This window comes from Lemur catta, chromosome 4 (genome assembly GCF_020740605.2).
Source record: "Lemur catta isolate mLemCat1 chromosome 4, mLemCat1.pri, whole genome shotgun sequence".
NCBI classification, from domain to species: domain Eukaryota; kingdom Metazoa; phylum Chordata; class Mammalia; order Primates; family Lemuridae; genus Lemur; species Lemur catta.
In genome coordinates, this window is record NC_059131.1 from 67,139,161 (window position 1) to 67,159,789 (window position 20,629).

At 37.7% G+C, this 20,629-nt stretch overlaps 1 protein-coding gene across 1 annotated transcript in view; it reads left to right on the forward strand.

The window, feature by feature from the left end:
• KDM3A (lysine demethylase 3A) overlaps positions 1 to 20,629 on the forward strand; it is a 50,953-nt gene that overhangs the window by 6,595 nt on the left and 23,729 nt on the right. Inside the window, exons 3-10 of the mRNA XM_045550024.1 lie at positions 1,280 to 1,435; positions 2,950 to 3,060; positions 7,713 to 7,815; positions 8,590 to 8,714; positions 8,964 to 9,036; positions 9,154 to 9,242; positions 15,743 to 15,906; positions 17,691 to 18,196. Of these exons, the coding sequence (XP_045405980.1) occupies positions 1,280 to 1,435; positions 2,950 to 3,060; positions 7,713 to 7,815; positions 8,590 to 8,714; positions 8,964 to 9,036; positions 9,154 to 9,242; positions 15,743 to 15,906; positions 17,691 to 18,196 (1,327 nt within the window). The remainder of the gene's footprint in view (positions 1 to 1,279; positions 1,436 to 2,949; positions 3,061 to 7,712; positions 7,816 to 8,589; positions 8,715 to 8,963; positions 9,037 to 9,153; positions 9,243 to 15,742; positions 15,907 to 17,690; positions 18,197 to 20,629) is intronic.

Consider the following 20,629-nt stretch of genomic DNA (forward strand, 5'->3'; position numbering starts at 1 on the left):
ACTCTTTAGTAAGAGGAGGAATTTTGTTTTATTTTTCTTTTTAAAGAGGCTGAGTCTTATTCTGTCACACAGGCTGGATTGCAGTGGCGTGATCAAAGCTCACTGTAACCTCAAACTCCTGGCCTCAAGCAATCCTTCCACCTCAGCCTCTTGAGTAGCTGGGACTACTTTACCCAGCTAATTTTAGAAATTTTTTGGAGAGATGGGTTCTTGCTATGTTGCCCAGGTTGGTCTTGAATTCCTGGCCTTGAGGGATCCTCCTCTCCTGCCTTAGCCTCTCAAAGTGCTGGGATTACAGGCCTGAGCCATTGTGCCTGGCCAGAATATTAAATAAAATAAAAACAATGCTTTTTACACCAAATATTGAGGAAGTTTATTGTAATCATTGAAATACAAAAAGCATTAAGAAAGATCTAGGATAAATTAATCCTAGCATATTCATAATGAGCTAGAGTGTTTGGTGCATTTATATGGCCTTTAAGATTTTGTGAATCATTCTGCGTCCTACCAGAAACCCACTCTTGGGTTGACTTTTTCATCTTAAAATATTTATATAAGTTGTGAGGGTCGTGGCTTTAGGATTGAAGGTATTTTACAGGTGAGAAGCAAAATACCTTATAATTACTTGGAAAACAATATTTCAAAGGTAGTTTAACTTTCATACAAGAAACTGGAGGTAGTTCTGGAAAACTCTGGGGTCATTTATTATTAAACTTTTTTCTATATTTAGCAAACAAAGCAGCAGTCTTAGACTCCAAATTCTCAGGTAAATTTCCCAGCTTATTCAACTGAAAGGTGTATTGAAGGTGTGCCATATATTGAGTCTTGTTCTAAATCCTACCAGAATTCAAAAGCAGATGGTGGATTGTGTTGATGGGAGATCATTTTAAACCCACATACAATGTCAACAAAGAATTAAAATGCAGATACTTCTTTTGGGTTTCAAATTTGTCTCTTCCAATTCCCAAAGCTCAGATGTCAAATTAACATATGTAAGAACCTGCTAAGTGGGGGTTCTTTGGTTTCTGGACTTCAGACTGGAGGTTACTTTGCGGACAGAGACTGGCCCCAAAAGCCCTTGACTTTTGCATTCCAAAATGGTTTGGGAGCCAAAGCTTGGTTCATGTCTGGTTATTTTATTGTAGGCTGGGAGCTGGAAGGGGGACAGCACATCCAGATAAAAGATTCAAGTAGAACAATAAGGTTATAATTCAGCCTGGGCATTTGTAATGTTTACTTTTGTTAATTGAAACTGCTTTTTTCAATTTTGTTTCTCTAGGTGTGTGTGGAGTTTGATGGGGAATCTTGGAGGAAGAGAAGATGGATAGATGTCTACAGCCTTCGTAGAAGAGCATTTTTAGTAGAGCATAACTTAGTTTTGGCTGAACGAAAGTCTCCTGAAATTTCTGAACGAATTGTTCAGTGGCCTGCGATTGTGAGTAAAACTTGGGCTTATTGAATTTATGAGAAGAGGCATTTCATTCATTATGAGTTAAACAAGGATAATATATATGTAATGCCTATGTTTGACCCTCTGGGAAATAATAGACCAGAAGAGTCAGAAAGCACCTAGAATCTTTTGCCAGTGCTGTCAGGAACTCTGTGACTCTGTGTGAGTCCCTTAACTTTCTTGGGCCTCATTTTCTTCACTTGAAAAATGTGAACAGGCTGGGTACAGTGGCTCACACCTGTAATACCAGTGCCTTGGGAGACTGAGGCAGGAGGATCGCTTGAGGCCAGGAGTTCAAGACCAGCCTGGGAAACATAGTCTGTACAAAAATTAAAAAATTAGCCAGGTATGGTGATAGGCTCCCATATGCCTAGCTACTTAGGAGGCTGAGGCAGGAGGATCACTTGAGCCCAGGAGACTAAGGTGATAGTGAGCTGTGATTATGCCACTACACTCCAGCCTGGGCAACAGAGCAAGACCCTGTCTGTCTTCGAAAAAAGAAAAGAAAGAAAAATGGGGGTAGAGGGAATGTGGGCAATGTCAGAGGTCAGAAATCAATAGTCATACGTAAACATATAGATCTGTTTGGTTTGGCCCTCGCAGTGTTTTCAGAAAATTTGAAATAGTTGCCTGTTTGTAAAAATGTGGAGAGTACATCTTAAAAATCGAGATTTCCATTGTCTTAAAAACTGCAAGATATGGGCAACACTGGGGCCTTGTGGCAATTGCTTATGGCAGCAACAGGCTATAGCTGAATAGTAGCAGTTGCCTTGCTCCCTGTAAGGGTTTTCAGCCTTAATCTTATTAATCACTAAGGTTCTCTCTGGCTTATAATATTTTTTGGCTCAAGAGATACTATAAGTCAGTATATGATTGTGTTGTATCCACATTGTAAATCTGGTACAGTAAGAGAAGCGTGATCACTGTGTCTGGAGAGGACAGTTCAGGCTTTGTGGGACATGAGCTGGGGCTTAAAGGAGGAAGGGTCATATTTGGATAGTTGGAAAGGCCGAGAGGATAATCAAAGGCTGACCAGAATTGTGAAGGGCCTTGCGTGTGGTGCTAGCAAAGTTAAGATTTTGCCCATAAGTGAGATGAACTGCTGGAGATTTTTGAGGGCTGTAGGGTTGTGGTTAAAGTTAATTTTGCTCTTCATATTTTTTTTCCAGCTGTTAAGAATTGGTTAAAAATATGGCCCTGTCTTCCTGAAAAATGTATATGCACATTTTTTGCATTAATTTTTGGGAAAGTATGGATGTGTGGCCCAAAACCTATATATTAATGACTCTCAAACATGCATCTGGTTGAAATTACTGGGTTTGAATAAAAATTGTGTGATCTGTGGCTGCATAGTTGTTACGAGATAATTTGCAGTAAATAAAAAACTTAATGGCTTTGTCACTTTCTGTACTCGTGGAAAATTGCCAGTTCTTATTATATTTTCAGAATTATGCTGACAGCACTTACGATGCTAAACATTTTCTTTTGTTTTCTTTTAGGTGTACAAATCACTGTTGGACAAAGCTGGTTTGGGCTCCATAACTTCTGTTCGCTTTCTGGGAGATCAACAGAGAGTATTTCTGTCCAGAGACCTTTTGAAGCCTATACAGGTAAAACATAGAAACAGTATTACACCAGAAAAATAGAAATACACACTCCTTTAACATGAGAACTAAAGTATAGTTGACCTTTGAACAATGCAGGCATTGGGGTGCTGACCCCTCTAACAGTTGAAAATCTATGTATAACTTTTGACGCCCCCCACCCAAATTTAACTACTAATAGCCTACTGTTGACTGGAAGCCTTACGATTAAAATAAATAGTCAATCAACACATATTTTGTATGTTTCTACGTATTGTATAGTGTATTCTTACAATAAACTAAGCTAGAGAAAAGAAAGTGTTGTAAAGAAAATCATAAGGAAGAGAAAATCTATCTACTGTTTGTTAAGTGGAAGTGGATCATTATAAAGGTCTTCATCCTAGTTGTCTTCAGGTTGAGTATGCTGAGGAGAAGGAGGAAGAAGAGCAATTGATCATGCTTCCATGCTGTCTCTGGGGTGGCAGAGGTAGAAGAAAATCAGGTATAAGTGGACCCACACAGTTCAAACTCATCTTGTTCAAGGGTCAGCTATATTGATGTTGATTGCTCTAATTCAGATACCTAACAGAGAAAAGAACCTATCCTATCAGCAGTTATTAGACATTATCCCTCAATGTTAGCCACTGGGTTGGTGCTGTCCATTTGGGATTAAAAGGACAAGGGTACTATGTTTCATAGTGTATATGTATGGAAACACCTAGGTGACAATAAAATAAAATTTAAAAGTAGACTATTGGCTAGGTACAGTGGCTCATGTTTGTAATCCCAGTGACTCAGGAGGTTGAGGTAGGAGGATCACTTGAGGTCAAGAGTTTGAGGTTACAGTGAGCTATGATTATGCCACTGCACTCTAGCCTGGGTGACGGAGCAAGACCCCATCTCTTAAACAGGAAAAAAAAAAAGGTAGATTATTATTTATATATAATTATATATATGCATATATACCCACACATATATATGCATACATACAGTCAATTCTCATTCATGCATTCTATGTTTGTGAATTCAACTACTTGCCAAAATACATTTGTAACCTCCAAATCAATACTTATTCATAGTCATTTGCAAATATGCACAGAACCACGAACAATTTGAGTTGCCTGATGCAGGTTCCTGGCTGAGGTCAAATAGGGCAATGTTCTGCCTTCTCTCAGCTCTCATACTGTAAACAAGTGTCCTTTCTGTGGTCTATTTAGTCCTTCATTTTTGTGCATTTTTTCTGGTGCTTTTAACTGTTGAAAATGGCCCCCCAAAGTAGTGCTGAAATGCTGTGATATATCTTAAGAATGAAATACATGAACTTGGTTCAGCTATGAATTATAATGCCCTTGGCCATAAGTTCAAGGTTAATGAATCAGCGGTATATATTAAATACGGTGTCTCAACAGAGACACACATAAAACAAGATTACGTATTGATTGGTTGGTGAAAATGTTGTGACCAGAGGTTTGCAGGAACCTACCATTGTATTTCCCCTAGGAGCAATGGTTCAGTGTTTGCTAATTCAGTGTTTTTGGCAAACTGATAGAACATTACTAATGTTAATGAAGAGAATTGATTGTATATACATATATACACAATTAGCTTGTCAAACTCTCACCTTTTTTCCCCCACAACATTTAGGCTCCTATGTCTTTCCTCATATGTGATTGTTTGTTATAAAGGTATTGGAAGAAAGGGGAAGAACACAAAAATTAATTTGCACAGACTACTACCCTTGTAATAATGTTGGTTTTATAATAGCATTCATCTTTTAGATGTCATTTATGAAGCTTAATAATCCCCTTTACCAACTTCTGTTTTGTGACTTCAGACCTGACTTGTTTCTGTGGCATGTGGAACCATCAGATCTATTTGTTAAAAGGCAATTTAGGGTCAATGGTCATTGGATTGCTGGGCCTATATAGGAAAGCCCAAAACACTGGCTTTCTTTCTACTTGATTGTGACTTTTACTTCCATATCCTAGAAGTGAGTAAAAACAAGGCTCATTATCTGAACCTTATTTTATAATGTTTAAAAATAGAACAGAGAAAGATGCTTTCATTTAAGTTAATTTCAGACACAAGTTGCCTTCGTGTCTTAGCTAGACATCTTGAGATTTTTCCTGCCTTAAAAGTAAAATTGACTTGCTTGTAAGGATCAAGAAACATACAGGGGAGTTGTAGATATTTTGCTTTACAGAGTGATGGCGTAGTTTTTACATCTTAACATTACTATCTGAATTTACATCTTTCATGTGTCCAAGCTTTTCAGTTAAAGTAGAACTCTGTTTTGTTTCCTGAGATTGAAAAAAAAAAATCTAAATCAGTAAGTTTATATTCATTCTGAGGAAGATGCACTGTGGGCCGTCAGTGTGAATGTTGTCATTAACGTAATATTAACATGTAATTTATCAGGGGAACTATAATGTGTGCACTTAACTTTTACTGATGATAATAGTGGTGAAAGTTTAGTTCTGATCAGGGCATTATCTTGTAGATCTGGGTGATCACATCAGGCTTCTACTGTATGAAATTCCATGTTGGGGTTGTGATTACCCAAGTAGGATGCTTGCTCTAAATAATGCACAGAGCACCTGAAAAACCATTGGGCATATGCAAAAGTTGGATTGAAACTTAAGGTCTGCCTTTAAATAGAATTTGACTCAGTTGTCTGTGGGTAAGAAAAAGACAAGGTATTTGGGCAAGTATCAGGTGCTTTTGTTGAGTACTAAAACTCTCCCTGGCAGACTAAAATTATTCTACTGTGTTGAAGAGCCCTTAGTGGCTCTCTCCGTTAATGTGCTGTTTCATCTTGTAGTAAGAGTTGGAGAATACAATTAGATTTCTTGAAATTGCAGTAGCAATAAATGCATGATAAAAAAACCAAAAACAAACCCATTCTGGTAGTTAATGTTGAGCTCTCATGGAGACCCTAGGTTTTCCTAATGGTTAGTTGGCTAAAGAAATGCATTTTTCCAACATAGTCCCCCTCCCTAAGAGACTAGTTATCCTTCCCAGTGGGAGAAATGAATGATCCATTTTTGGCCTGTATCCATTTCACAGTGGAAGAAAAGCATAAAGGCCTGATACTGGAAGAGCTTCTATGTTTACCACTGTTTTTCTTTGCCCTGCTAGAATTTGGTTTGGCAGGTTATTGCTATTGACAGTTTCTGTATACATTTATCATAACTGGGTGTGCACACAAAGCCAGAAGACTATGGCATAGTGCCAAGAATGGAGCTGCTGCCAAGAATTGAGTGTTTCAAAACTGGCTTACTCTTAAGCCTTAAGCTATTCATTCAGATTTTCTGTTTGTCCTTCCCACCTCCCTTACTGTTTTTTTTTTTGGTTTTTTTTTTTTTTTTTTTTTGAGACAGAGTCTCACTCTGTTGCCTGGGCTAGAGTGAGTGCCATGGCGTCAGCCTAGCTCACAGTAACCTCAAACTCCTGGGCTCAAGCAATCTTCGTGCCTCAGCCTCCTGAGTAGCTGGGACTACAGGCGTGTGCCACCATGCTCGGCTAATTTTTCTATATATATTTTTAACTGTCCATATAATTTCTTTCTATTTTTAGTAGAGACGGGGGTCTTGCTGTTGCTCAGGCTGGTCTTGAACTCCTGACCTTGAGTGATATGCCCGCCTTGGCCTCCCAGAATGCTAGGATTACAGGCGTGAGCCACCGTGCCTGGCCCCTCCCTTACTTTTTATAAAGAAGAATGCATTTGGAAACTAGTTAGATTAAATGAAACAGTGTGAAATGAGTTGTTCATTAAAAATAGCAATTTCTTACTGGGAAGGGAGCAGAAGGCTAGGCCCCATTAAGGGGCCTAGAAGTAGGGTGTTGGCCTAGGTAACCATGCTGAGGTGTGCTTCGTGATTGTCCCTGGAATTGCCATCATGGCCACATGCTTGTTCATCCCCACAGTGGCCGATGGGTACGTTCACAGGTTCACTAATTGGGGCAAGGAAAGAAGGGTTACCCATTATTCATACCAGTGGTGTTTGATGGAAAGGGACGTGCACATCTCTGGAGTTAATCATTACTATGTGTCAGAGGGTTTGGAGAACATTGATTAAGGAAGCATTTTCCTGACTGATGAAAAAATAACTCAGTTATGGTCATCTTATCCCTGCTAGAAGGTTCTGCAGTGTATTATGTAGTGTGCAGTATGTTATGTAGTGCTTAAAAATAAAATGAAAAAGAAAAATTAAGGAGGAAAAAAAACTCAGAACAGCAATTTCATTGAATTGAACATATACATCTGTCTCCTGTGTGTCTTATCTGTGTCTTTTTCCATTTGGATTTGGATCTGTGATTTCCTTATCCCCAATGTTTGGGATACAGAGTGTTTTTTACTTGGATTGACCAGCTTAGTTTGCTTAATATTTTCCCATAGCCAAAGTTATGTTTAAAATTATGCTTTGAGTCACTCTTAATATCTCTCATGCTTCGAGCTTGGGCTAATTAACTTCACTTCAGTCTGCCCTATACGTGTGGTCACTTGATGGTTTCTGACTTTTTGACCTGTCCAGTTTACTGGAATTGCAGTGATATGGTGCTGTTAGATGGCTAGTTGACACTACTTTAACCCATCTGATTAAATCAGTTGAAATATTCACTGGAATTTAAACAACTCTCTTTGTTATCTTAACACATAATGATCTTTCATTTTTTAGGATGTAAATAATCTTCGACTTTCTCTTACGGATAATCAGGACGTCAGTAAAGAATTTCAAGCTTTGATTGTGAAACATTTAGATGAAAGCCATCTTTTACAAGGTATATAGATTATCTGTTGGTGATAGTTCATGAGTTGACTCATGATTGCTTGTAAGAAGCTAGGGTTTAGCCCCTCTCACTCATTCTCTCATTGAAATTTTTTTTCTAAAAAATTTTTAAAAGTAATTTAAAAATTAAAAAATTTTTTCCTTTTTTGCTTTACTTATGCAACCAGATGCCTTAAGGTCTTAATATAGTCTGAAGTCTCTGAAATTTGGAAAATTTAGGAATTATGTGACACTATAAAAGTAAAGTAGATATTAAAAAAGCTCAGCTATATTTTGACATGGAATTTGATATTTGGAATTTCAGCCCTATGAAATTGACAAGGCATTATTAATTTTATACTCCTTACTTTCCCATTTACTGTGAGTTTCTACAGTCAAAATTTTTTTTTTTTTTTTGGAATCAGATTTAGCATTTCTTATGAGGTTCTGAATTTGGTTCCTCTACAACTCTACACCAGGACACACAGGACAATGAGTTAGGTCTTGATGAATTGTCTGATACTACTTGGTCTGAGACCACATGCTAGAATAAATATATTACCACTCTAAATTCATAGGAAAATGGATTTTTAAAATAAAAAGTTTAAATTTTCTCCTAGCTTTGCTGAAATATCTGTCATCTTATGTTTATAGTGATTCTTTTGATATTTACTTTTATTTACTGCATTTTTATTAAAGACTTAGGAAAAGATTGTCCTAGATGGTGGTGCTATTGGGAGATAATGTAGATTGCTCTAGGAATTTTTTTTTTTTTTTTTTTTTTTAGGTGACAAAAACTTAGTTGGTTCAGAAGTAAAAATTTATAGCTTGGATCCATCTACTCAGTGGTTTTCAGCAACTGTTGTAAATGGAAACCCAGCATCAAAAACTCTTCAAGTCAACTGTGAGGAGGTAAAGACAATGATAACTGCCTGTAAGATAAGTTGATGGGGCAAGATAACTGTACAAGAATTCATGATCTAGGAGCTAAATATCTTTGTTATTTTATAATAAAATATTAGAGTAGAAATAGAAATAATCACAGTTTTAAAAAGAAGTGATTAGTAAGAAGCCCCTATTGTCATGTTAATGGGGCTGACTTTCAGTATATTCTTGAGCATTTTTTCAATTTCCAGTATCTTTGTTCTATTTATTTTTAAGATTCCAGCACTGAAAATTGTCGATCCATCACTGATTCATGTTGAAGTTGTACATGATAACCTTGTGAAATGTGGTAAGGATACATTGTTTGGTTAAAGTATTCTTCCTTTCCCTTCCCCTCTTTCCGGTTTCTTCTCATATCACTCTCTCTAAACAGAGAAGCCAACTTATCCATTGTTAAATATTTTAGGTAATTCTACAAGAATCACAGCCGTAAAACGCAAGTCTTCTGAGAATAATGGAAGCCTGGTTTCCAAACAAGTGAAATCTTGTTCTGAGGTAACCTTGATTTATTTTTGTCACGTGTATAAAGCTTTCCTTAATTCTAACAGTGCACAGCCAGGTTTTTTTTGTAGTGATATAGCTGTCTTCTCTGCTCTTCTTTGATAGTTCCAGATCTTGGCCATAATTTCTACACTCAAGCAGATGGAGATAATATAAGTTTCTGGTTCACTGTTTTTTGTGTAAAAAAAGTTTCCTGTTTTTGTATTTGCTGGAGATTTTCAATAGTTTGACAATTTCTTGAAGGTAAATTGAGCTGTATTTGTCAGTGCCTGGCATGAAAAGAGGGGAGGAACCTTAGAATTCCAAGTAGATGGGGTGTTGAAATAGGACATCTGATTGCTCATTTATTATTGGGTAAACAAAGGTACTGGTTTTGCAAAGGAGGTGGTTGGTTTGCCATTACTAATTTCTGCCCAGAAAAGTATAGGCTTCTATGAATGCCACGGTGAGTTCACGTACCGGATTTAATTCTTTGCCGAAATACTTACGGTTTGGACCAAGACTATTTCTCTTTTAATTTCTCAATCATTAGGACCTATTAGAGTACAAATAACTTTTTCACACCTTAGGAATTCAAATGAACTTGTTACATGCATAGTTTCCTGTATTATCAAAAACACCTTTATATTGTTCTGCTCCAGGAGGTTAGAATTTTAACACTGACCCAGCTAATATTGTTAAGATTGTTGGCAACATTTGAGAGATAACCTTGAGGTCTGGGGGAGCAAGGCAAGGAGAAATGGCATGGGGAGTGAGCCAGGGTCAATGACTAAATCTAGAGTTCTGGGTCAAGGGTAGATGGGACTGTAGCATCAACTAGAACCAGAGCAAGCACTGTGCTGCACAAATACTTAAGAGTCTGTGTAGCTAGGATGGTTGATTGGCTTTCCTGAGTCTTTTGCCTGTGTACAGGCAAAGGAACTTTGATACTTCATCAAAAGCTTTGTAAGCCAAGGTGTCTAAAACTTTTGTCTTCCTTCCAAGGGTATAGGCTTGACCTCTTGAGTGGAGGCTCAGGTTGTTCAGGAAAGAATGAAAAGGTAATTATGGAAATTAGCATTATTACCTTTCATTTTTGCCTTAAAGTTTACAAAGTAATTTCAAGTAAGTCCATCCTGAGAAACCAGCGATACTATATTGAGCACTGACTGGGTGGTGGATTGTTGGTCCTGGAGACAGGGAGATATCTGAAGTCCCTGTCTCAGCGTCCACAGTGTGGTGAGGGACACAAACTTGCACAGGGCTCCCACAAGTGCTGGGGGAGTGCTCTGAGCAGGAGTAGTGCAGGTTCCTCAGGAAGCAGCCTGGGTAGAAGCTCTCAGAGAGGACATGTCCTGTTTGTTGAAGGGCAAGTGATTCATTGTGGCTGGGGTACGGGAAGAGAGAGAGAGAGACAGGATAAGAGAAAGAAATTTTGGGTTTTACCCTACAGATGGGTATTGGGTTGGGGAGTTGGGGTGTTCAGGGGTTTTAAGTTCAGGAGACTGACTTGAGCTTTATAGATGATGGATGAGGGAAGGAGGTGAGAAAAGAAATGAGCACTGGTTAGACTAGTGGGATTTCCCATCATAAACAGGCTTGAAGTGGGGCAGTAGCTAAGGAGATGGATAACTATTTAGAAGGCAGCACTGATTGGATTTGGTGGAAGACTAGGTGTTAGAACTGAGGAAATGGGAATCTACCAAATAAAGTGAGTAGAACAAATGGAATGTCTACTTCATAGAAAATGATAGTTCTAGCTAAGAAAGCTCAAGTGACATGGTCAGGTGATTATTTATGATACTGTGTAGTCTCCTAGTATACATAGGGGCTCAGCTGGGGGGAATAGGAATCCCTGGTCTAGAAGGTAACAGACAGTAAGGGCCTGGGGAAGTAATTATAGTAAGGGTTATAAAAAGGATGCCAAGCAAGTGATTATTGCATCTTAGAGTTATGTTCAGAGAGGATATTGTGAAGGTAATCCACAGTATTACAAGCTGAGGGAGGAATAGGGTAAAATAATAACCTATCAGGTTTTGACATTGGAGAAATGGTTAGCAAGCTAGGGTAGAGGTAGTAAAGATCAATCTGGAGAAGTTGGTTGGGTTTTGCCTGTTACGGAGAATGCATCGGTATAAATGGTCGGGTGTGATGAAAAGGAGAGCCTCAAGATGTGTTGGGGAGAGGGGTCAGGGAATAGGAATGGCATATCCTGTTGGATAGTGGAGGAATCAACCTGGGTTGCAGGCAGAACTGAGGTCATTGGGGACCTCCTGTGGGAGAAGGTACCAGTTCATCAGAGTAAAGTTTATCAGCAATAAGAAAGGTGATTGAGCAAGTAAATTTGTAGCCTTCAAGGAGATGCTTATAAAATGTGGTAATTTACATACATATATAATGTGATTCTCTCTGCCTGACTCAAACTCTTGTAGAGCAGGGAGCATGACTTTTTTCTTTCTCAGCATGTTGTCCATATTATCCATGCTCAACAAACTTGTGTGCTGTTGAACTGATGTTAGGTACAATCAGAAGGTATTAAAAAAGTAAGTCTGAACTTTAGCCTAGAGATAAGTTTCTTCTGCATCTAAAATAAGAAACTAAATTCAGTGTTTTAAAAATGACTGTTGCAGCTCTTGAACTTTATAGTCTTCTCATTCTAAAGGAAGTTGGAGGTGGTAGATTTTTACCTGGGTATTAGAAGTTTTAGAAAATTATTTTTTGCTTATTGAAGTTATTCTCATTTTAAAAATGTCACTTATAGTCATACTTCTCAGAGACTTTGTTCACATTTTGGAATACTTCCCTCCTGTCTGTTTTTTCCCCTATATATCATGGAGGCCTGTTTATGTTTATTTGGATTTTTGTTTTTTAAAACTAAAAATCATATTCTCTTGTAGCCTCTTTGATTCTCTTACAGTATATTGTAATTATTTTTCCATATCAGTAAATATTCTTTTTCATTCTGGGTGATTCTTGTGATCAGACAAGTTTTGGAAACACTGGCCTAGCCTAGATTTCAACAGGGCTGGAGAGGTAAAGAAAGCAGTGGGGAGAGAAAGAGAGTTAATTGTGTGAGTGAAAGGTGAGTACAGTAACACTTGGCACGATTCTCACTGCGTTTGCATTTCCCAGATGTGTTGGACTGGCACAGAGTTTACTTTTAGGGTGGTCTTTGGAAGACATTTGGGATTAGGTAGGCAAGACTCTTGGCTGCTTTGATGGATACTTTCGGTTAAGATAAACCTGTTTGCCAGTGATATCTGGCTCCTTGAAGGTCTTCTCTGCCTAGCAGACTATTCCTCAGAGTTACGATGTTGCTTGGTTAATTGGGAAAGAGTCTGCCAAGGATTGTGAGCCAGCAGTATCCTTTATAGAATACAGTCGTACACTCAATTATATTATCTCCGTCTGCTGGCAGGGAGGAACTATTGCCATGACTGGTATAGAAGACCTTCAGGGAAAACTCTTCAGGTAAGAAGAAACTTTGACCCTTTGTCAAGTCAGAGGCCAGGGCAGAGCTGTGCACGTGAAGATGGGCTTGGAAATCGGAGTCCTATCCCTGTTGAGCTCAACCGTAGGAAAGTTGTAAAGGGATATACTTCAGTTCCTCAAAGGAAGAACACCCTAAGTTATGTTAATTATAACATGGTGACAGAACTGGGAAAATTTCCACAATATTTTTCTGCTTTAAGATTAGAAAACTGCTCAAATCTCCAAAACTGATTGATTTTACTAGGTGCCAGGCACTATGGTAAAGCACAGCCCTATAAAATATGCTTTATTACTCTCATTTTACAAATGTGAGCAACGTGCTAGGAAGTGTCAGAGACTGACTTCAAACCAAGGTCTAACACCAAAATCCAATACTCTTATCCACTGTGCTGTTGTTGCCTCTCCTCTCCAGATCCTTTCCTTGGTGTAGTGAATCACTATTATAAAACAGGTTTCTCTCTCCTTCCTACCTTCCTTCTTCCCTCCCTCCCTCCTAGCAAATATTTAATGTTTAATAAGTGCTAGGCACTGATCTACAGTGGTGAGCCTTAATGCCTATCTCTTCAGGTAACTCATAAGACTTACATATTTATAGCTATTTTAAAATATTAAATGCTAACAGCATTCATTCCACCAGTCTTATTTATTGAGCATCTGCCATATGTTTGGCTTTATGTGGTATAACAGTGGGCCTCTGTCCATAAGAAGTATACATCCATTGTGAGGAGACAATAAATAAAAGGTACTTTCATGATGTGGTAAGTGCTATGAAAGGTGTAAACACAGGAATATGATAAAGAGTAAGGGGGAAGCTTGTAGGATGCAGCTTTGGAAAGAGTGATCCGAGATTCTGAGGAGGTGACAGTCTAACAGACTTGAGTGTGAAAGGATGGAGCCAACAAGCCAGTGAAAACTGTGCAGGCAGAGAGAATAGCAAGTACAAAGGCCCATGCAAGAAAGGGCTTATCATGTTTGAAGACCAGAAAGGAAGCCAGTGTAGTTGTGTGAGCAAGGGGGAGAGCGAAAGAGATGAGCGTGTGGGGGTGTGGGAGTTTGCAGGAGACTGGACCACATGGGATTTTTGTAAGCAGTGGAGTGCCATGATCTTATTTGATTTATATTTCATAAAGATTGCCCTGTGGTAGAATAGATTTTGAGTAGGAGGCAGAGGATTCAGCAAGAACAGATGGAAGTCAGGCCAGGTAGGAGCTGGATAGTTTAGGGAAAGATGGTGTCATGGAAAGAAATGGATAGATTTAATAAATACTTTGGAAATGGAGGCAGGATTTATTGGTTCATTGATTGGATATGGGAAATGAGAGAGATGGAGGGTTTTTTTTCAACATGAGCAGCTTGATGGATGTTGTACAGAGTAAAAATTCTTGCTTAGGTTTGTAATCCAATTTTGTTAAGGATGTTGTCAGACTAATTTAAAGAAAGGTGTTAGTGCATCAACTCTAAACATATTCAAAATAAGGAAGGTGATTCCTATGAGGAAAGGTCCTTGGTAAAAGTGAACCTTGGATAAGCATTTTGATATGATTTGGCAATTAAACTTTGGGAGGCTAACCTCAGATTACCAGAGAATTGTAAAGTATTATAGTCAAAAGAGACTTTCTTTAGGAATAAACTTAACTAATTTTCTCATTTAAAGGATTAGGAAACAGCTCTAGAGAGGTAAAGTTGACTATCCCAAAGGTATTCTTAAAATAGCCAAAGTCCCCCCCCCCATAAAAAAAGCCAAAACAAAACCCAAAACAAACATATACCTTCTGGAGAACACTAAACTAATATTTAACCAAATTTTAGTTGACTAAAACAGTATAATATGTGATCAGACAATTTAGTACTTAAAAATAGTTTGAAGCTATGCCAAAACTCTGATAGTGATTAAATTCTTTTTAATTTTCAGATATTTCTACATAGCATATACTAGAGAGTCCTTGAAAGGCTATCAGAGTAAATGAGAAAAAGATTCATCAGTAGACTACACATAAATGTATTCAGAATTGTGAGGTTTAAAAAACCTATAAGGGAAGTTCTACATCAAATTTTAGAAGTTAATAACTAGAAGATGAAGAAAATCTGGAGATTCTTGAAGTTTAGATTTGGTGGTAAGGTAAATATAAAGGTCATTGTGGTGTGAAACAGGTTATTGAAAAAGGTACATGACTTGAAGTACCTGACTTAAAGCATAAGAGGTGAAGATGGGTAAAGTGACTTCACCTGGTTCAGCCATAGTATGTTTAGTTGTCTTGAGTTTATTTCTTGTTTCGTAGCGGGAAGTTTATTTTTGTGGATAGTATAAACTGATAAGAAGTAGATTCATAGTTATATTTTTGTGAAGATAAAATCACATGAAAAAGGAAGGGGGACGGATGTCCTAACTTTGTCCCACAGGCCTGTCATGACTTGATTTTTTTGCAGCTTGGGATGACCTTTGTGACTTGATGAGCCACATAAGAGCAAGAACCATGTCCTCAACCTTTATTGCATTGCAAAGGCTTATCTTGGTACCCAGTAGGCACCATTGCCTACAAGAGTCCTATGTGGTCTGGTCTCCTGCCAGTCTACGCAGTAAGTGCGTGGTGGGCACTGAAGTCATGTCAAAATGAATGCATGTGAAGCTGCCACCATTAGAGACTGTCACTTAAATATTCACTTCTGTGTATTGCATTATTAACGTAATTGCCACATGACTGCAATTTCCTGACATAATGATTCAGAGGTCTGAAAACGATATGCTTGTGATCTTTTATAGAAATACTTAAGTTTTATGAAAAAGCTGGAGTGATTTATTTATAGCATTCAGATATGAGTCCTTAATTTTGTGATTTATCACTTGTTTTACTGTCCTTTTTATTTGGTGATGGTGCTGTGCTTATTTAGTAGTAAACCAAGCAAATTATCTTGCATTTTGCTAGCACTTTGTAATTTCTCGACTAGGGACTTTCCTTTTTTGTCCCCCCACCCTCCCTCCCCCAGACTTTCCTTTTCATATCTGTGGATTTGGTATCTTTTAGGCCTCTCCCAGTATGTGTCCTGTACAGTCTGTTCCCACAACAGTTTTTAAGGAGATACTCCTTGGCTGTACTGCAGCAACTCCACCTAGTAAGGACCCAAGACAGGAAAGTACTCCCCAGGCTGCCAACTCTCCACCTAACCTTGGAGCAAAAATTCCTCAAGGGTGAGTAGTATTTGTTAAAGAAGTTTAATCATAATAATAAAAATGACATTTTAGTCATGGTTTATTCTTCAGGTTGTCCAGGGAGGTTTTTCACTGAAGTTACCCAAAGGAAAGGTTGAGATTGATAGGTGCCTTCAGAGGTGAAAAGGGTAGAAGACACAGAGAACAGCGTGGAAAATGGTATAGAAGTGAAAGGGGGCATGAGAAAAGAGAAGCTTTTTTGCCTTGATAATATAGTGAGAAGGATCAGTGGAAATACTACAGACATTTGCAGAATAGGTGTGTGCTTTCAGAGAAAAGGGATCAGCTTGGTGGTATGTAGAAGACTGAGGTCAGAAGGGTTCTCATCAGCCTAGACGTGAGTTGACCCAAGTATAGGTGAGAAATGCGACAGAGAAGATTCTAAGACTAACAGAAATGAAGAAGCAATAGTAGATGTAGTTGGTATTGTTACTAATTTATAGAGGAAGAAAATAAATAAGAAATATAAAGTTTAACCAGAAATTTGTAGTAGGTACAAGGTTGACAGAGTGGTTTTAAGGGAATGATCTCTTTTGGGAGAAGAGGGTGGTCTGCATGGGCAGTTGATAGAGACTTATACGGGTCAGAGAGACTGTGGTATAGAAAAGTAGATTTTGGAAAGTTGCTGCAAAAAGGTGGGAGAGTGGCTGAGCACACTGGTTCACTGGGAGAAAAGTTGGCCACCTGGGGTAGAGTTGGAGGATGGCCACATAGCAGTCAGATGGAAGGAGGAGCCATCTTCAAAATAGAAAAGTAGAGCAATAGGAAGTTCAGTGATATCGAAGCAAGGATTTTTAATCAGAGTTCTTAAATGAGAAATTCTTTTCCAGGGTGAAAAATCCTTTGTTAGAGGCAGGAATAAAGAAGTATAATAGAAAAAAAAAGGCTTTGCATTTTGCTGGAGGAAGAACTTTAGGATGAATTTCGAAGAAACTAAAATTCTTCAAGGATATCCCTAGTAAGATGTGTGGGGAAAATATTGAATCCTTGTGAACAAGCATGTAATCGGTCAGCTGTTCTGTTTGCTTTGGGTCCTGATCACTGAACAAACAGGAATAAAATTATTCACTGTTATAGCTGGTTAAATGTTCATAGCAGGGCAGGATTTTGTGCTGCTGGTAGTTTGTTGTTAGTTTTTAATTACATTTTGTGTGAATATCTTTGAGGGGGTTTCTGACATTTCTAAGAAACATACATATTTTAAAATTTTTATCTTGCTACATTTATCTGCCATAAGATTGAATTTCTGGGTGTTGGCAAGCAGCAAGAATGCTAGTTTTATCTTTCAAATTCAAGCATCATCTTCTATATATAAGAAAGAGAATTCAGCAGAGGTTTCTCTGGAAAAAAAAAAAAGAGAAACTTTCAGAATTGGCCCTGTGGACTTTTAGTTTTGACACTTGAAAACCACTGATCTTATCTACACAGTGTATTCTGTGGATCCACATGATATTGTTTGTTTTGAGGGAAAGCTAAGGTTCATTAAGCTATAAGAAGTAGAACTAACTTAAGTAGTTAAAGATTTATGAGAACACGCAGATAAAATTTAGGGTTGTATTTTTTGAGTGTTAAATATATTTTTGCAGAGCCTCTGACTGATGACTGTTAACTTCAGCTCACAGAAACCTATCATAAATTCTCTAACATAAGCAGTTTTCTTTTTCTTACTGGTTGCCTTAGGGAACCAAATGAGAATGAGTTTTGGAAGGTAAAGAAGAGATAAAAGAGACCAGGATGCTAGTTTTCCATATTATCTTTTTCAGATGTCATAAGCAGAGTTTACCAGAAGAACTTTCTTCCTGTCTAAATATAAAGGCTGAAATGCTGAGAACAAAACCAGATGTTGTCTGCAAAGCAGGGTTGCTCTCCACAAAGTCTTCTCAGATTGGAACTGGAGACTTGAAAATTCTGAGTGAGCCAAAAGGTAGCTGTACCCAGCCTAAGACAAACACTGATCAGGAAAACAGATTGGAATCTGTCCCACAACCATTGACTGGCCTACCTACAAAGGCTTCTTCTAAGGCAGAAGTGGAAATTGCCAGTACTCCTGAACTACAGAAGCACCTAGAACATGCACCTTCAACATCTGATGTCCTTTCACATATGCCAGAAATGAAAGCAGGTGTCAGCAGTGATAGCCATAATAGTTTTGCAGAAAAAAATGTAGAACTTTCAAGTTTAGCTTGCAGATCACAGAATTTAAAGGAATCTTCAGTAAAAGTAGATAATGAAAGCTGTTGTACAAGAAGCAACAACAAAATCCCAAATGGTGAGTGTTTCTAAATATCTTTATTGGTAGAAGGTAAGAGATGGTAGAGAGAGAGATATATACATATATATATATTTATATTTCTTACCCATGAGAAAATATATGAAAATGACTTTGTAGAAAAAGTTCATATAATCAGAAAAGTTTAAAAGAAGAAAGTATAATCCCCCAAATCTCAGAAATTATTATTTGTAATATTTTCGTCTACCTGGTTTTGTGTATATAGAAATATAAACTATATTACACAAATGTGTTCATGTCAACAGTTTTATCCTGTGAATTAGTATAGGTGTCTTACCAGCATTTTAAAGATGCAGTGATTCCATTATATGCATCTACATATAATTTAAGTGATTCCTATTAGGTGGTTCCCAATTCTTGGTTGTAAGAAAATATTTTTGAAACAAAATGTAAAGTGATCTGGTGATTACTTTATCTTCAGCCTATCACTTGTCTTTCTGTAATATCCAGGTTGGAGTGGAAGAGGTGACACTTTATGCACACACAGGTAGCCCAGATCTGAAATTAAAACAAAAACCCAGAATTGCATCCTCTGGAAAAGGGACTTTGGCTTAAGATCTTAAGGACAGGGCTAAAACACTGGAAGAGTCGCTTTGCTTAAGGGGATGTCTTGCTGCTCCCACAATTTGTAACAAAATACTCTTCTTATAGGGAAAATGGTATGTGTGTACTTCATGCTACTTATGTTAAGTTTAGGACTGTGATACAATGATGATAGTTTTGAGAAGCTCTGTTACTAGAATTAAACGAAGAATAAAATGGCTTCAGCATGTCAAAAGTTTCAGAGCTATTACAATTTAAAGATGCCTTATGGTAATTGTCAGCTATGTGGGAAAATTAGTATGTATTTTGTTAACTTTTAAAAAACTTTAAAAACTATTTATTTGAATCAGTAAAGAATTGATATATCTATACTAGCTTTTTACTACAGGCCTCTGTGAAACTAGAGGGCAAGATCGGTGGATTTGACTTGAGTCTTTTTTTAATATAGAGTTAGAAGGAGATGTCTTTGCCCGGTGATACTTCTAACCCAGCTTCTTCATTCTTGAGGTTTAAGATAACATAGCTGTTAATTTGCCTTAAATTAATTGCATAAGGTTATCCTGTTCCCCAGGAATTATGTAACTCCAAAAAGAAAGTGAATATTCATAACCATATCCTTGTTCTATTTCTTTATTCTTCTTGAGTCATCAGCCCTCACACTCAGCTAGTTTTTAAAGCAAATTCTTTTAATATTATGTGAAGAAACAGTAAAAATTCTAGTGCAGTAAGCTCATGATACATACGCCAGTGAGTTATGGAGTCCAGCTTTGCCTCATGTAATATATTGTGCAGCTATCCCCATCTAATGTGATTTTAAAAGAAATGAAAAACCTAGTCACATCCTGCTATCTACTGTGACATTTGGCTGAGGAGTGAGAGAGTGTGAACGGAACCTACCAGGATTTCTGAACTGTGTCCATTAGTATTGTTTGTTGGTACAGAAAGACTTGGAAATCTGTTCTGCTCCCTTGCTCCACTTAGGGGCTAGAAAACAAAAGCAAACCGGAGTAAAACAGCTGCCTTTTTTCTGTTCAGATGTGTGACTCTTCAGAAGTGGCCATGACATTTTTCTCTTGGCTCTGCTCTGAATTGAGAGAATCACTAATGGAATCAACCATTGCTGTCCTCACTGAAAAGCTAGATTTAACCAGTTCAACTTCTGTATTATTTCTAGATATTTCCTCTTTTAAGCCAGGGAAGAACAGATAAGATAACTTTTGGACTCTACCTTTGAAAACCTGGCCCAACTCAAAGGCTGATGTCTTTCGATATCTGAGTAATTAAAACTCCATCCTTTACTAATCTCTTATTTTGTCTCCTTTCTTACTTTACCTTCTCTTTCACTATAACTGAATAAGAATGTTTAAGGGATCAAGGACTGACAGCATCGTTTAGCATTTTACAGTGTGCTCTAGTCCTGCTTTAAAAGAGAGGTAAGATTAGATCACCCCTAAGGTAATTATTGAAAATGTTTATTAATATTTAAAACCTTCTTTGGTTTGGGATCTTCCAATTTTCTCCAAGACTAGCCTCTTCCACCTGTCTCTCAACTGGTTCCCCAGAAATTGTTTGTTTTTGTCTTTTGTTTGTTTGCCTAAGAACCTACTTCCCTCTTCTTAGCTCACTTGGACCTTAGAAAAGGTCTTTTCTGTCCATTTTCTACAAAATATTCCATAAGGCTCTTGACTTACAAATGGATTCCTTTTTGTGTTATTTGTGCTGATGCAGTGATTGCTCTTTCCTGTTACATCTCTACTTTTTCTTTTTTTCGTTAGAAATCATGTTAACATTTCAAGTTCTCTTGCCCATTACAAGTTAAAACTTAAAACCTGCATTTTCTTAAAATCACAATCCTGTCTTTAGCCAATG